Source organism: Hesperophylax consimilis, chromosome 27 (assembly GCF_061612785.1).
Source record: "Hesperophylax consimilis isolate HC1 chromosome 27, BYU_Hcon_1.0, whole genome shotgun sequence".
In the NCBI taxonomy this organism is placed as follows: domain Eukaryota; kingdom Metazoa; phylum Arthropoda; class Insecta; order Trichoptera; family Limnephilidae; genus Hesperophylax; species Hesperophylax consimilis.
Window position 1 is genome coordinate 19,521,805 of NC_142862.1, and position 18,069 is coordinate 19,539,873.

Consider the following 18,069-nt stretch of genomic DNA (forward strand, 5'->3'; position numbering starts at 1 on the left):
GGGTTTTCCAATAAGAGGTGTTATTTTGAATAGCCCGCTATTTCGGTAGTTGTTACTTTTGAAGCTGTCATTTTTTGACATTTGACAAGTAGAAACTACGCCATTAATAAAAATAGAACGATACACGCTTCAAAAATGCATTGAAATTATTAAATTCACTTGAGTGAATCAAATGCAAATCATCTTGAGTGATGAGGCCCATTTCCACCTCGGTGGCTTCGTCAACAAGCAAAATTGTCGCATCTGGGGCTCGGAAAACCGAAGAGTTATTGTTGAAAAGCCTCTCTATCCTCAACATGTGACTGTTTGGTGCAGTTTATAGTCCGGCGGAGTCATTGGACCTTACTTTTTCGAAAATGAGGCTGGAGCAACAGTTACGGTGAATGGATTGCGCTATCGAGAGATGATTAATGATTTTTTGTGGCCGGAATTGGATGGTATTGATCTGGACAGCGTTTACTTTCAACAAGACGGCGCTACGTGCCACACAAGCAACGAAACCATTGATCTTTTACGATTGAATATCAAAATAACACCTCTTATTGGAAAATCCTGTATATATGTTTGCAACTATAAATTTGTGTAAAACCATTGAGGTATTATAGATAGAGCTTTAACATTGGCGTTCAAGGTATAGCCACAAACATAGGTTAATTGTCTGCTGTGAGATACCACGGGTTTCAGTCTGTTTCAAGAGCTCGCCGGGCACAGGTCTCCGGTGATAGCTTCAAAATGCCTTCATGCATGCTGAGATATTGTACATGTTGTACTGGAAAATATGGGCTGTAGCACGGCCGCCGGTCACCGGTGTGCTTTTATTTTTTGAGTTTATTCGCAAGCATCTCTGGCGCGGTTTTCTGTGAAAGACTTCGGTTGTATTCTGGGGACAACGATGTCGACGACAATGGACCGATCAAGTGAATCAAATACTTGAGTCAGGTCAGTTACGAATAACCTGACAATATTTTAAAATTAAGTTGTCAAATGACGGGTAATCCCTCATGTCCCGTATTTAAATCAGATTCCACTACGTTATACTAGAAGTCGGGATTGCTTGAGTGCCACTAAAAGTTGACAGAATGCATTGTTATCGTGTGAATAACACACCAGAACCGTCTGAAGCACCTGTGACGTTTTTATTAATGTCCGTGTAAGCCCTAAAAAACAACTGACTACCGCCCCGAGAACCGTTTATTGGATTACCATCACCTACTTGCCCCAAGTGGTTCGCTACTTTGGTGACAGGGGTTCGGCTTTCTAATTATAAATTTCACTTAGTAACAATTTGATTTTGGTGTTTTATTAAATTAATTAAAGAGCAAAACTTATTAACCACGAGGGGATAAAAAGCTTCCTTTACTATGGTACTAAACTCTACAATAAAATCCCACTACATTGGGCCACGCGCACCTGGTGGGCAGGTGCATTAAAATAGGAGTTAATTAGTTAACCACTCAGAACATTAGAACGTCAAAAGGCGTAAATATGATAATAGCGGTCACGACATTAGAACGTCTTTTCACGTAAACGCGCGAGATTTTACAAAAATCGATTTATTTCCATCACTAGTATACGGATTGCCATGATTTAAAAAACAGAGTATCGATAATGAATAACGCTACGCGTCTGTATTCAAGAGTATCTATGGAACGTAGAGTTGCATTATCTAAGCCGATTGAATCTGTCATCTTGTTCGTTCATAATTTATTGCGTTTCTAAATAATTTATTAAAAATATTTTAGTTTGTACGGTTAATATTTTGAGGTGACTAATAGTTTCTAATTATATTTCTTCAATATATAAAGTGTTATTTCTTTATGATACTCAGAAAAAAGTACATTTTTCACGGCTTTGAAATAATGGTAAGCGATTTTTACATATTTTTGACGTTTTCATAAAATGTATATTTAGAAACGCAAATATTTACGTATAACAACACAATGCAATAGTGGATTTCATAATCTTTCCAAAACATTTTTTAGAATGAGGCTACGTTTCCCAAAACGTGAGTTGTGAAGCTTTTAGCAAAACTCGTAAATAACACAAAAATTATCACGTTTTGACAGTTCTCAAAGGAACACATAGTAAATAAAAGTCTTTGTCTGAGAGGTTAAAGCTCTAAGCTTAAAGCTCCAAGCTCAAAGCTCCAAACTCAAAGCAGCAAGCTTCCAAGCTTAAAGTTGTGTGCTTTATTATAGAACTATTACTTTATATCCAATTTGCCCGCGAATGACTGTTGGTTTGTCATGTGTGATTAAATCATATTTTAATAATTATTTCTTTTCTAATTACCAATTCACTATGGGTCAATCCGCACCAAATCATCCAGGCCATGTCACCCACCATCTCAGATTTTGATGAAACTTTAAATTTTTAATCCTTCCATATAGATAAGAAAATATACCAAATTTTACCTTCCTACCTCAACTCGTTTTTTTTTTATGGGCAGTTGAAGTTTGGGCAAAATAAGCGTTTTTACATATTCCGAGCACTCCGGAAGAGCTTGTACCTTCAATGAAAAAAAATTGTATCTTTGTCATTTATAGTGCAAATGCAATGAAAATTTTCAATATTATCAAGAAAACTATGCTGATTGCAGAAAAAAAAAATAAAACCTTTACATTTATCTACTTGACTTTAAAAAATTACCAAAAGTAATTTTTTAAGTAATTTTTGGGACGGAAAAGGTACTTTACAAAAAAGCAATATCTCGGGAAGGTACAGTGTTAATGAAGTAATTTTTTTTTTTATTCATATCTACAAATAGCATAGAATCACATACAAAAATAAAATTCATGGCATTTTACTTGCTTCAATAAATAAAATCCATTTTAAACTTTTTTCAAACTTTTTGTAATTTTTTTTTATTCTTATCTACAATAAACATAGTACAACCTAAAAAAATAAAACTCCTGGTATTTTGTGTGCTTCACAGTGTAGAAACGTTTTTAAAATAAGAAATCTTTATCATACAGGATTGTTCTAGGTTTTTTTAAATCTAGATACAAAAATAAATAAAATCCATTTCAAACTTTTTTCAAACTTTTTGTGATTTTTTTTATATCTATTTTTAGTTGGTAATTGGGCAAGTTATAGTTTAGGTATATAGCTAGTAATATAGGTTGAATGAATGGACTAATATCAAAGAAACAGTCCTAGAAAGAAGTCACTACATGGAAATGATGTATCTGCAACAAGAACAAGACAGAACATGAAAATTACTATCTGCCTCATCACTAAGTTTGCAGGATACTACATGCTTTGTTTCCTCTGACATGCTTAGTTCTGAGTCAGCTTCAAAGCAGTGATCATCTATATAAATACAGTAGTTGTTTCATGTTATGGTGTACGTTGTTAAAATGTCTCTAATCGAAACAAGTTTAGTTAAATGTAGTGTGGGACAACATAATGGTACTGAATGTCACAAAAAAAGTTATACTAAGTCAGAGAAATTAACGAGTGTGGATTTGTTAAGTGAATTTGAAAAAAAGCTTATTCAACAAAGAAGTTTTGTATCTACAGACTTGGTTTTCAACATTTGCGAGCACCACAGAATATTTAACTTAAATAAATATGAAACATTTCAAAAAGCTTGTTTTGACCCGTTCCAAAGCCACAAAAGGAAAATTACAAAAACTTTAAGAACAGTATCCTTGGAATTTTCAGAGAACATTAATACCATTCTAAAAGTAACTAATAAAGCAATCCCTGGACAAAAAATTTGTAATGCATGCAGAGCAAAAATTAGTAAGAGCCAAAACCTTAACAATGAAATTGAAGAGCTTAACACTTTTCAAGAAGACATAAGTGAAGTTGAAAATGTTTTAAACAAAGAAATTTTTTTACAAGAAATCAACACTTCTTTAACTGACATTGGAGAATCTCCATTTAAACTACATGCAATACCATCCCACAGTAAGTCTAGTTACGCTAAACGGAAGTTAGATTCTGCTTGTTCAACCTTAAAGAAAAAAGTAAGTAAAGTTTTAGAAAAAGAATTTTCCCCAGTAAAATGTGATGCAAAAATACCAAGATGTATTCAAGAAAAAGCTAATGACATGGACAGGCTTGTTGAGTTGGTTAAAAAAAAATTGGAAACACAAGTTACACGCCGTGAGAGAATTCAGCTTCTAACTCTCGCTCCAACTTCGTGGAGTAGAAAAAAGGTTGCTGAAGAATTCAGTGTTGGTGAATACTCAGTTCGTAAAGCACGAGAGCTACTAAATGAAAATGATATCATTGCTTTACCTGATCCAAAAAAAGGAAAACCATTAGACCAAGGAACAGTTACTTTGGTTAAAAATTTCTACCAAAACGATGAATTTTCTCGTGTTATGCCAGGGAAAAAAGATAAAGTTAGCATAACCAAAAATGTTTATGAACAAAAAAGACTATTGCTTTGTAACCTGAATGAACTTTATGCTACCTTCAAGTTTGAATACCCTGCTTCAAAAATTGGGATTTCGAAATTTTGTTGGTTGCGTCCCAAATGGTGTGTGCCAGTAGGTTCTCCAGGCTCTCATTCTGTCTGCGTTTGTGCAATTCATCAAAATGTAGTGTTGCTTCTTAATGCTTGTGACAGTGAAGAAACGTACAATGATTTAATGGACTACTTAGTGTGCTCAAAGAACAATAGAGACTGTATGCTTCGACATTGCGATAAGTGTTCAACATCTAGTGAAAATCTTAAGAAACATTTGTTAGAAAAATTTGAAGAATGGGACCAAGAAGATGAAATTACATACAGTGCATGGGTAACTACTGATAGAACACAGCAGGTTTCAGTTACAGTTCCCTTTCATGAATATGTAGAACATCTTGTGAAGAGTCTTGTAAAACTTCTTCCTCATTCTTTTATAACAAAGTCTCAATCAAAATATCTCAAAGAGTCCCTAAAAGCACAGCTTCAGATAAATGAAGCTGTTGTGTTATTAGACTTCAGTGAAAACTTCTCCTATGTTATCCAGAATGAAGTCCAGGGTTACCACTGGACGCAAGACAGTTGTTCACTCCACCCAGTGGTAATTTACACTTGTGAAGAGCCTGGCAAAGATCTCACAGTGTCAAGCTTGTGTGTAATTTCAGATGACTTGGAACATGATGTAAGTTTCGTTTACGAAACTCAAAAAATTGTTGCTCAATTTTTAAATCAAAAATTTCCCCAAATTCAAAGTGTTCATTATTTTACTGATGGTTGCGCAGCGCAATATAAAAACTGCAAAAACTTTTTAAATCTGTGTCACCATCAAAAAGACTTCAACTTGAAAGCATGTTGGTCGTTTTTTGCTACGAGTCATGGGAAATCTCCCTGTGATGGAATAGGTGGAACAGTAAAACGTCTTCTAACTAGAGAAAGTTTGCAACTTGGCCCTGGCAACACTATCACAACTGTAGACAAAACTTTTAAGTTTTGTCAGTCGAGAGTAGAAAATATATATTTTTACTTGCTGAGAAAAGAAAGCTTATTCACTTGCAGGCAACAATTACAGCAGCGTTTTTCACAAGCTAAAACAATACCAGGCACTCGAGGTTTCCACTGCTTTGTTCCTCTGTCTGAAAATGAAGTTGGCACAAAAAGGATAAGTTCAGATTCAGATTATGCTTTGATTTTTAACTTCAGTGGGGAACGAAATCGCTCTGAGCAACTAAGTATGGTACAAATTTGTACAAACTCTTATGTAGCTTGCGTATATGACAACCATTGGTTTTTTGGACTTGTGGTTTCCAAAGATGAAGACGAGTGTGATGTATCAATCAAGTTTATGCATCCTTTTGGCCCAGCTCCATCCTTTTACTGGCCACATCAAAAAGAAGATATTTGTTTTGTTCCACTACAAAATATTTTTAATATCGTTGACCCTCCCACAACAAAAGGTTCAGGAAGAGCTTACTACTTTCTTGAAAAAGACGTTCATCATGCTGATCAAAAGTTCAACCATCTTATGGGTCAGATCAAGAATAAAAGTAAAAAATGAACTTGAACATTTATTTGTAAACAATATTATTGTAATGTACTTTCATTTAACCTAATCCTACATTGCCTGTTTTATTTTTATTGTATTTGTTTTTTAAAGAGTTAACTTTGTATTGAAAAGAGTTGAAAAGTTGATCTTGTTATAAAATATTGCTATGGTGTATGCATTCAGGGTAAGGAACAAGGTACATTATTTTGTTGGTGCCTTAAGCTTACATTGCAAGCTTACCAGCATGTTGTAAAGGACCGAATAAGTTTGACTTTTTATTTGCAAATACAGTATCTAGATTTTAAAAAACTTGGAATAATTCTGTATGATTAAGATTTCTCATTTTAAAAACGTTTCTACACTGTGAAGCACACAAAATACCAGGAGTTTTATTTTTTTAGGTTGTACTATGTTTATTGTAGATAAGAATAAAAAAAAAATTACAAAAAGTTTGAAAAAAGTTTAAAATGGATTTTATTTATTGAAGCAAGTAAAATGCCATGAATTTTATTTTTGTATGTGATTCTATGCTATTTGTAGATATGAATAAAAAAAAAATTACTTCATTAACACTGTACCTTCCCGAGATATTGCTTTTTTGTAAAGTACCTTTTCCGTCCCAAAAATAGATAAATGTAAAGGGTTTATTTATTTTTTTCTGCAATCAGCATAGTTTTCTTGATAATATTGAAAATTTTCATTGCATTTGCACTATAAATGACAAAGATACAATTTTTTTTCATTGAAGGTACAAGCTCTTCCGGAGTGCTCGGAATATGTAAAAACGCTTATTTTGCCCAAACTTCAACTGCCCATAAAAAAAAAACGAGTTGAGGTAGGAAGGTAAAATTTGGTATATTTTCTTATCTATATGGAAGGATTAAAAATTTAAAGTTTCATCAAAATCTGAGATGGTGGGTGACAAATCCAAAATTTTCTGGATGATTTGGTGCGGATTGACCCTAATTATATTAGTATGTTTCAATATATTTCAGCACTCTTGCGATGATTTTGCAGAAAAACGGAGTTATATAAATCATCCAAATATTATAATTCTTTTACTATTACTGTTTTTTTTGTTGTCAGTTTAAATCTATTAATAATGTCATTTTGTGATTAATATAGTTTAACCTTATCGGAAAAAGTGAAGTTATTTCATACTTATTATTTTCTAACTGTCTTTTACCGCGTAAATTAAACCGTTTGTGTGCTGGGCCTTTTTTCATAATATGTACTAAAATTGCGTGTTAAAAAACAGTGAAAAAATTATTACAATCCTACATATTCTTGTTGAACGTATTTTTGCTGTGAAATCACGGCTCGCAATTCACTGTTTTTGTAATTGAAATAATCGATTTTTTTTTTTAAATAATTCTCACCACACGCACTACCTCGCACGCCGAACTCTCAACACGCACTAAAGTAGCGAAATATCGACAATACACATTCAAACAGTTAATAAAACTTCCATGAAAATTATGTTGTTTAATAACATAAATGCCTTATACATGGGTAGGTAATTACAATATAAAAAATCAATGTTTATGTTGATGATAAAATGGATCCAAAATGTCTCTTTTTTTGTTGTTATTCTATGGGAATATGGGTTATATTATAATTGTATGAACGAGATGAAAAGTGAAATGACAGTTATCTTGCAAAATCCTTAAATTAAAGGACTGTGTACTTTGAATTTTTTTTTAATTCTCTGACATTTTTTAATGTTTTGGTTAACAATGTTTGTGTTATTATTTTTTTTGTCAACATTTTTCATGTTTGGAATTAAAATATTGCAATTTTTAAACATTAAAGCATATTTCAATTACAAAAATCTAAAAGGCAATTTTATCTAGTTTCTAAAATAGTATTTGTTTTTACGATATCTTTAAAATGAATTAATATATAAAACATTTAAAATACCTTGGTAAAATACCAAAAATTTATTATTTCAAGTTTATACAACAGATAAACAATCCCCTTTGACTGGATAAGCAATGTATATATCTTATGTATCTTTCCATGAACTATTTTAGGTCAGTTTCTATGTTAGGTTTCGATTAGTAAGGTTTTCACATACACGGTTGTTTATCAATTGAATAAAATTTTCACCATGTTTTTTTAGTAAGAATATAAATAAGTTAATGATATAAACAATGTGATAATAAGTCTTCCATTTTGTTATCTTCTTGTCTCTTGTGTGGAAGAATATTTAATCAAAAGGAAACTAACCAAACCTGTAGAATGGGTAATAAATCCTCAAACTTATGGCACTGGAACAAATCTTACAAAAAAATAATGATTTCCGCAAAAGTGAAAACCTAATTTTTTGTAATGTAATAAAATACAAACAGTTTTTACGCATAAAACATCACTAAATGGTCCAAAACCATAGACATGAATATTAGTAGACCTGCCCTAAGTGATTAAAAGCGTATTATTCCCCACTCCCCATACCGGTTCCATTGGAGCCGGCTGGGCTCGCGTATGGCTTCCCGTGAATCTTGAGAATGTGACGTCATCATTCTTGTTCGAACTAGCGTCGAGCTATGGTCGAGGCATTTTATGAAATAACACGGCAAAATAGTGGCTTGTGCTATGAAAACTTGTAAAAATAGATGTGAAAAAGAGAATAAACCCAATTGTCGTATTACATTCCATATATACGCATCATTTTAAGCTTATTCACATCGTATAATATGAATCAGTTGTAGAAACATATACTATCACATCGAGATACATCTGGTCGAATGTAGCGATTCTCAAGTGTGCGCATCGTTGTTACTGGGAAGTAAATTATGAACACTTTAAAAGTGTCTTAACTAAATACGTAAACAAAATATTCGACTCTGAAAATAGAAGAAATTTTTTTTTGCCGAATTTGGACTTCGCAAATTTGTTCATAGCGTGGCGAGTAATTTGCGCTCCCATGTAAAAATGTCTATTCATTCAAAAGCAGATTTTACTTTTAAGAACTAAATGGTGATATTATAATGCGAGATGCCTATATACTGTCAGATTAATTTATTGACGAATCACAGTCAGCTTTACCCCCTTCGTTCTTCAACAGTTGATTTTACCCCTCACCTTTAATTTCTAGTCTATATATTCATATGTCTGTGCCCAAAACTGACTTTAACTTCAATTTATGAAAAGTGGGCTTTAATTTCAGACTTTTACTTTGGCGTGTAGTGTGTACACTGTACAGTTCCCCAAATACAATTGTAACTAGATGACGTGTATCCGGTGTTACTGGGGGTTATCCTTAAGAGATAGACATATACCATCGAAGACTTTTCTGTAGGCCTTTTCAAGATATACAATTCCGTAGTACATTATTTTGATGTATCTCATAAGGTTTATCGAGCGTTAGCAATGTAAGTGCCCGAAAATATTTTTTTTACGACTTGATTACAAAACATCCACTTTTTTCTACTTTCTATTTGTGTAATAAACATGTATTATACAGGGTGTATCGGCACGTACCCGACAAACTTTTACCAGCTATTCCTTAGCACATTTGGAGTAAAAAATGTTATGGGCACTTTGCTGTCCGGTAACATTTTTTTTAATAAAAAATTTACTATTCATATTTTCACCAATTTTTTATCCTTTGTCAAAGTTTGAAAACCCATCTGGAAATATTTTGTTTGAGTTTCGTTGAATAATGTACGTACGTACCTACGTTGGCGCGCTTTTACAATCACAACGAAATGGCACGGCACCATTCGTCTCATTTTTAGCTATTATTTTTTAGTGTGTACGAAAGAGCGAGGACACTTTTTGACACACTTGCTAATAACAGCTATTGAACACGAGAAACAATGCAAATGACAGTGACGGAGTGTGGATTTTTTATTTATTTTTTGTTTTTAATGGAAAAAAAATGTTACCGGACAGTAAAGCGCCCATAACATTTTTTACTCCAAATGTGCTGAGGAATAGCTGGTTAAAGTTTGTCGGGTACTTGCCGATACACCCTGTATATATAAAACTTTCAGAAGAAATTCTCTAAATGATAGTGAAAACCCTGTCAAAATCCGTTCCGTATTTTAGAAGAACTAAGTGCACAAACAGACAGACACGGATATCGACCTTATACTATTTAGAGATAATAAGACAGCCAGTATTATTTTTTACTACCCGGATTTCCTGAGATTTAAATTGAAGGGAACAAACAATATTTTCTTTATTATTTTAATATTGTTAAAATAATAAACATATTAAAATAGCATTACAAGATTTTTTTTTTTCATTTTAATTTATATTTCTACGCCAATTCAGGCAAAAGTTAGACTTAAATTTAAAAATCTATTAAAAAAAACCATTTTCAAGAAAACTGAGATAATTTAAAATACTAAGAAGCAAACACTGAGCATGTCAGATAATGATAATTTAGATGGCCTAGCGCACACATGTGTTAAGTGCGGTTTTGAAAAGCATTTATAAAGATTACTCTTACTTTGTAAATATATGTTCGATTATTTGCTTCACCTAGAATGGACAAAAAGCGAATATTAACATTATTTTCATTGCTTTACATTTTATAATTATGCAAATTGCACTTAAATCATGTGTGCGCTAGGCCATCGATTTGCGAGGGTGCGTAACTCAGTGTATGTTCTCTATGTTCTGTTCAAAAATACCTATCTGTTCCTTTATAATACAGGGTTTTCCAATAAGAGGTGTTATTTTAATATTCAATCGTAAAAGATCAATGGTTTCGTTGCTTGTGTGGCACGTAGCGCCGTCTTGTTGAAAGTAAACGTTGTCCAGATCAATACCATCCAATTCCGGCCTTAAAAAATCATTAATCATCTCTCGATAGAGATCCATTCACCGTAACTGTTGCTCCAGTCTCATTTTCGAAAAAGTAAGGTCCAATGACTCCGCCGGACCATAAACCGCACTAAACAGTCACACGTTGAGGATAGAGAGGCTTTACAAACAATAACTCTTGGGTTTTCCGAGCTCCAGATGCGACAATTTTGCTTGTTGACGAAGCCACCGAGGTCGAAATGGGCCTCATCACTCAAGATGATTTGCATTTGATTCACTCAAGTGAATTTTAATAATTTCAATGCGTTGTTGAAGCGTGTATCGTTCCATTTTTATTAATGGCGTAGTTTCTACTTGTCAAATGTCAAAAAATGACAGCTTCAAAAGTAACATCTACCGAAATAGCGGGCTATTCAAAATAACACCTCTTATTGGCAAACCCTGTATATTATTTCTATTGAGGAGTGGGCTTTTAACTTATCATTCTGCTTTATGTTTATAACTATTTTTTCTCTTTTCAGATGTGCACCAAATTACAATCACCCTCCGATCATAAACAAAATGATGTCTACCAAAATACATCAGTTTCCCACATCCTGAGCCACGGCTGCAGTAGCAGTTGGTACCTTCACTTCCTCGAAGAGTCCGTCATCATCAGTGCCAGCATTGCCAGCAGCCACCAGACAGACACCGTCGCCACGCCAGACAACCGTAGTCTCCTTTCTTACCGTTATTCACCATGTCTGCAGAGGAGCAGGCCTGCCTGGTGAGGGCGAGAAGCGATTCAGAGAATTCCGGAAGGATTTTGAGCGGTTTGTTTTATTTATTTATTAAATAAATAGCTGTACCCCGTCGCGTGTTGCAGTGGGCTCAGTCTGTCTGCCGATAGAGAAACAATTACGCCTGCCTGGTGAGGGCGAGAAGTGATTCAGAAAATTCCGGAAGGATTTTGAGCGGTAAGTTAAAGAAACAATAGTACATTTTACTTTTACGTCCAACAGAGGGCGCTGTTTTTAATAAAAAGCATTTTTTTACATATCACATGGTGACATCTATATAATATAGGTATATAAAACACATGCGCATTCAAATACAACGTTGTGTCAAAATTTGAAAGCAATCGGTGAAGAAATTTAGGAGATTTAAGATTTTGAACAAACAAACATTTATATAGATATGTATTGTAAAATATGGAAAAAGTGGTAGGACAACTCATGCAGGAAGCTCTTTGCTGGGTATCATAACATTATTTTCAAACAGTGTTGGTTTATGAATTCCATTATGGAAAACAAAAAACATGTGTTCATAAAAAGTGCGGTAATATTTAACTTATCTAAATTCCACGGAGACTGTCAGCCAACACAGTGTAACTCGAATATATTACAGCTAGACAGGTTTGTTGAAATCTTCAAATGCTATTTACTCAATTGTCACTTTTTGTTTTGCGTGGTTTTGTCATAACATGGCAGAAGAGTGCTCCTGGCAGCAATAGCACATTTGTATTATGTCAACTCGACTCAGCGAGACTGAAAGCTTGATTAACCACAGATTTCAATGGATGTTAATCCGTTTCCTAATGATTACTCCGGAAATCAGGGCCGGTTCCGTGTGGAAGCAATTGGAGAAGTCGGCTCCGGGCGCCGACTTGTCAAGGCGCTGATAACAACACTTAACACAACGCCCTTGAGTTTCTTACTGGCGCCAGGCGCCGTTTGGCTCAGGACCGGCCCTGCCCGTGATACACTCAAATAAGCATTACAAAGGCTATTAAAGGTTGACCGACCACAGGTATTGTCTGCGTCAACATCCTCGATTTTGCCCAAGTACCTTTGTGGATGATTTGTATGAACCGAGAAAGTTAGAGCAGATTTTAGGATTGCTAACTCGTTGAAAACGCTGGATTTTTAACACTTTTTTATACCTATTTCTGATGTATTTAGACCCAGTTGTTTTGCAGAAATTCACATGTGACAAAAGTCGTCAAATGGCCATTCCGCGCCATTTGGTTTTTTTATATTTAAAAGGTCCCCTTTTAATGCCGATTTTAAGTGCGTTTCAGCTTTCTATCAAATTGTAATAAGCTGACAAACTTAACAACACAGTTGTCCTCTTCTGCTGATCACAATTTTTCACAAGAAAATTAAAAAATATTACACGACGTAGTGCATCGCCTTAAAAATATAATAATATTGCTGTGGAACTAAATAGAACTAAACAGAAGAGAAAAGAAAAACAGGAGAGAAGAAAGGAATAACTTATTTAAATTTAAAACAACTCAATTACTGTTAAATTATTGTGAAACCAGATATGAACGCATCAGCAGAATGCTGCCTGCTCATTAAAAAATAATGATTATGTTTTTATTGTCTATTCTATTCTTAATCTGTTCATTTTGTGATATTATGATACGAGTTGCCTGTATACTGTTAAATTCATTTATTGACAAATTACAGAAAGGGAGACGGTCACACACTTTCGTCGCAACTGGGTTTGTCCCCCTTTCCCTGATGGGCGTCTATCAATTTGGTTTTATATATGTCTATGGTTTTAGTGCATATTATCCACTTAGTCTGTTGATTGCACTCTTCTTAACCTGTTCCATGATGATTACTCTACCATTATACCCCCATATAAACTCTACGGAGACCGTAAAAGCTTGACTAACCACAGGTTTTGGCAGCATAGGCCGCGCCATGGCGTACTCGGAGGGCGGCCAGGCAGGCCAGGGGGATGGGACCCCCGCCCCTGCTGCGGTCCTGCAGGATCCGCAAGGGGGCCCCCACATGGAGCTGGGAGATAGTGGGGAGTTAATCCAGTACCAGGACGTTAACGTCTTGGCGCAATTTCACGAGGATGCAATTAGACAGGTAAGGAAACCAAACTTATATAATTTTATAATTAAAATGTGGAGTTAAGAGAGTGTAGTAAAAGAGTGGCAGAAAGAAACTAACAAAAATACTTGCGGACAGTTGCTAGGATATACAGAAGACTCATCGAAATGTCCTAAAACTACGATAATGAATCCAGGTGACTTGTAGACGGCTGTATAGTAACTCAGTGTCAGAGATTGATAACCCAACCTGTCGATGTACAAAGCTCGATTCTCTAGTCTAGGCACGAATCTAGCAATTTGATATACGAATACAGAAAAATTATAAAGCTTGATTTTGTGCTTTAAAGTAGTAAAAATAACAGCAGATTATAGACATTGTCAGATAAGTGAGCCTGAGAGAGTACTGTATTTTCATACACACGTAGGGTCCGAAAGGGTTAAATTCACCGTATCTAGGGATAGAAATTCAGTTTTCTAATTGGTGTTTTTTTTTGTATTTATTTCAGGCGGGATTCGGCGCCCACCAGCTGATGATGGGCGGAGTGCTGGGACTGGCGCTGGCTGCCTCCGGGGTGGAATACGCCTCCATACCGTACGTGCTGCCATCGGCGCACGTCGAGTTCTGCATGACGAGCCGTCAGAAGTGGTGGCTGGGTATGTCTCACCACTTATAATCTATCGAACTAGTTAACAACCTAACAATATTGCTAAGCGATTTTACAAGGTTGTTTGATATCACAAAAGACGTTAAGGTGATCCAATTTTTTAATTTCAATTGAAATTACGCACTCCTTACACTAATGGCGGTAAGATTGTATTTGCCACCCAACGTGCCTGTTTCAATTTATGCACAAAAGACCTTAGGATCGCATTACCTCAGCAAGGCTGCGTAATGTCAACATACTTATCAGCGCCCTTGAGGTGTTTTTGCACAAAAACGGCGCTATACAAGTCATCCAAGTATTATTATTATTATCAAATCTGTGTGTGGATAATTGTATTCTTTGACATAAAAGTAAAAGTCTAGGCACTAGTCTATATGTATTATGTACTAGGTTTTGGATATTGCCTTGTATTATTGGATATAAATACTGACCATGTAGCTTATTACATGTATGCTGAATGATTTGATAAATCTAAGTAAAGCGGGCCACAGACAGCTGCACACGGCTACGTTTCATATGTGGCTTTAGCTTCGTTCACTATGAGCTGCCATACATATCAACACATAACGGGCTGCAAGCACGCTACTGAAATCTGCGTCAGTATGTGACGTCGGAGGCAGTCGCGTGGGCTTCCCGCCTTTCCCACTTGACAAAACATTGCAAGCGCTTGAACGAGTTACACATGTTTGCTTGTTATTTGATAAAGTATCCTGAAAATCGGCATTTTGTAGCATAGTTCACCTAGCAATGTGTGGCAACATCGCTGTATCAAGGCACGTAGCTCTTGTGTCAATCGTGGCTGTGGAATCGTGTGCGCAGCTATCTATGGCTTGCTAAAGTTCAATGTCATGATGTATGAAAGAAAATTAATATAAAAAAATAATATTAATAATACCTCCAACCCGTATATTCTGATAGCAGTATGCTACACTAGCGCCTCCAAGCGGCGCAAGTTGTGTGGCTTGGTTATCTTCCATAGATTGATTTGGGTCAACTTAAAATTATTAATAAACTGCTCATTCACATTCATTTTTATTATTATGTTATTGATTGATTATTTATCTCGTTGCAGGTTCCATAACCTTGGTGGGAATAGCCTGCGGCTCCATAGTGTGGGGCAACCTGTCGGACCGCATGGGGCGCAGGCGCACCCTCCTGTCCTGCCTTGGGGTCAACGCTGTCTTCAGCGTCATTGCTGCCTTCATGCCCACCCTGGGGCCCTTCATGATGGCCAGGTAACCTCAACTTGCTTCTCCTACTTCTTCATGAGCCTTCTGGCATACAGCTTTGAAAAAAGCCTTCACTCAAATGCATTGGCAGTTCGAGCACTTCTTCGATGGTGGGGATCGACACTTTTTTACATGTACTAAAATCTTACTACCTGGAGATTATACAAAACTTCTCAAACTAAAATGTTCATGGACTAGTCATGTAACAAATCATTTCTTGGGTATCCAAAGGAAATTATATGTTTTTGTTCTGTATTCAGATTCTGTTCGGCAATCGGCATCGGTGGCGCCCCCGTGTCGGCCGTGGGAGCCCTGTCAGAGCTGGCGGGCGGGCGCTCACGCCGCATGCTCAGTCTGCCCCCGCTGTTGGCCTGCGCCTGTCTGGGGGCGCTTAGCTGCGCAGGGCTCGCGGCGCTCGTGCTTCCGCGCACAGGCCCTGAAACTCTCATTGAGAACAGGGAGCACTTCAGCGCATGGCACAGGTGATGTTACTTTCCCACCTTCTTCCCCTCCTCACAGCTTTAACCTCTCAACACACCACAATTGGAAATGCCGTAGTCCTGCTGGCTTCAGACCGTTGGGAGCAGCACGACGCTCGTACAGTATTTGCATAAAAATAAATCCTTTAACCCCTTCAATGATACCCTGTATCTTATGAACAATCAAGAAACCAGATTTTATTCAATACCGGAAGAAAGATGTTCATGCCATCTCAGACCCATGTCATCCCTTGATGAGTTTCCACAGTGGTAGATACAGATACTCTCAGTCTTGCAGTTATAAAATTCAATAAAATTCATATGTAACAATGCAGTGACAGCAGTTCGTGTTTACACTTTGCTCTTGCAAAAAAACTAAAAAAAACCTCCGAATTCGTGTGCAAACAGTATTTATATGGAAAATTTAAGTGCCAAAAAAGTTTATTTGATAAAACAGTAATAAAATAATACTATTCTAGCGGATTCTAAACATTTTTATCGAAAGTTTTAAAACAACCTAAGATTGTGTGTTTGTTCTCATTGAAATGTCCATCCCACCGATGCCTGATGAATGCTGCCATCGGCGTAAAAAAAGAATGCTGGATAAGATGACGTCCCCATCACAAAAAAAGGCCTCGGAAATGATTTCTCCAGTGGTTGAAGATGAGGAATCTGACGGAGCATCGGACTATTCCGACGTGTCTGAAAATGAGAGTGAAATCCCAGTGTCCTCAGTCCAGATACTGAACGACACTGAAGCAAGTCTAAGAGCACTCCAAGATGTCCTTGCTGAAAAGCAGTCAAGAGTCTCAAAGGATCAACAACTGCGGATAAGCGCATATGTATCCGCTGTATTCAGATCAGTTTCACAGCTGTTATTGGAACGAGAGGGCTTCAAAGCTGATCTGGCAACAGTCAATGCCAAATTAATAGTGGCAAAGGGAGAGATCGCGATTGAAAAAGCAGAAAACCAACACAGGTTAGAAAAAATATTGCAGTTGGAGTCAGATCTAGGACCAGTGATGCGTAGAGTAGCCGATGCCACGGAAGCAAGCCTATCGTTTGCCGATATTGTGAAAAATGGCCCACAGAAGATGATACCATCAATCAACCGCTCAGGACTTAACGTTGGGACCCCTAAACCTGCTGTATGCATCTTCCCAAAGCTGGATTCTACAAAAGATAGCGACGATACGAAACAGCTACTAAAAGATACATTACGACCATCAGAACTTGGAATCCGTGTGACGGGCATTAGGAGTATCCGAAACAAAGGCGTTGTAATCCATACTGCAACACAAGAAGATCAGGATAAAATACTGAAAACCCCATGTCTAGCAAACTCGGACACTCTAAGCGCTCGATTACCAACAAAACGGCTTCCAAGGGTGATTTTCTTCAACGTTCCTCGTGACCTAACGGACGAGTGCTTCCTAAAAAATGCCTTAGCAGGAGCCCAGGACAAAGCAGGCCTAGATTTCGCAGTAAAAAGTTGCAAGCTAAGTCACCTTGCTGGCGCTCGAACTGGATCAACTTGCCACCGGGTCTTCGAGGTTCCTGCCCACATTCGTCACGTGCTGGTGGAGCAGGGGAAAGTCTTTGTGGACTGGAATGTGTGCCGTGTTCGTGACTTCATTGGACTTACAGTGTGCTCCAAGTGCCAAATGATCGGACATTCCTTCAAGTTTTGCAAGGACCAGCAAAGATGTGGACACTGCGCAGGCGAAGGTCACGCCCGGATAAACTGCCCAAAAGCCGCCGCCGAGCCTGTCTGCGCCACCTGTACAAGATTTGGGAAGCCCGCTGCACATCCGACTGGAGACAAGGACTCCTGCCCGGCCTACAAGGCTGCCCTTGCCAAGGACTTTGCAACCATTGATTATGGCGTCTAATTACATTGAAGAAGATGACGAGGTAGATTACGAAAATACTCATAATTTCTGTGATTGGCTAAAGTTTCATAGCAACTACAATATGGAAAATATTAATATTGTTCAGTTGAATGTTAGATCGATTTATAAATACTGGGATACTTTGAATGTCTACTTAAATACTTGTTGGAAGCATATTCATGTGTTAATGTTATGTGAAACGGCTATAACACCGAATCTTGTCTGTCTGTAT

At 36.6% G+C, this 18,069-nt stretch overlaps 1 protein-coding gene across 3 annotated transcripts in view; it reads left to right on the top strand.

The window, feature by feature from the left end:
* LOC149410716 (synaptic vesicle glycoprotein 2B-like) overlaps positions 1-18,069 on the top strand; it is a 56,187-nt gene that overhangs the window by 16,195 nt on the left and 21,923 nt on the right. For 2 of the 3 annotated variants that reach the window (XM_089648439.1, XM_089648438.1), the window contains exons 2-6: positions 11,261-11,551; positions 13,410-13,606; positions 14,079-14,226; positions 15,310-15,472; positions 15,727-15,948. In XM_089648439.1, coding sequence (XP_089504565.1) covers positions 11,479-11,551; positions 13,410-13,606; positions 14,079-14,226; positions 15,310-15,472; positions 15,727-15,948 — 803 coding nt within the window. In that variant the 5' untranslated portion in view covers positions 11,261-11,478. The remainder of the gene's footprint in view (positions 1-11,260; positions 11,552-13,409; positions 13,607-14,078; positions 14,227-15,309; positions 15,473-15,726; positions 15,949-18,069) is intronic. The other variant, XM_089648440.1, reaches the window with a different exon arrangement.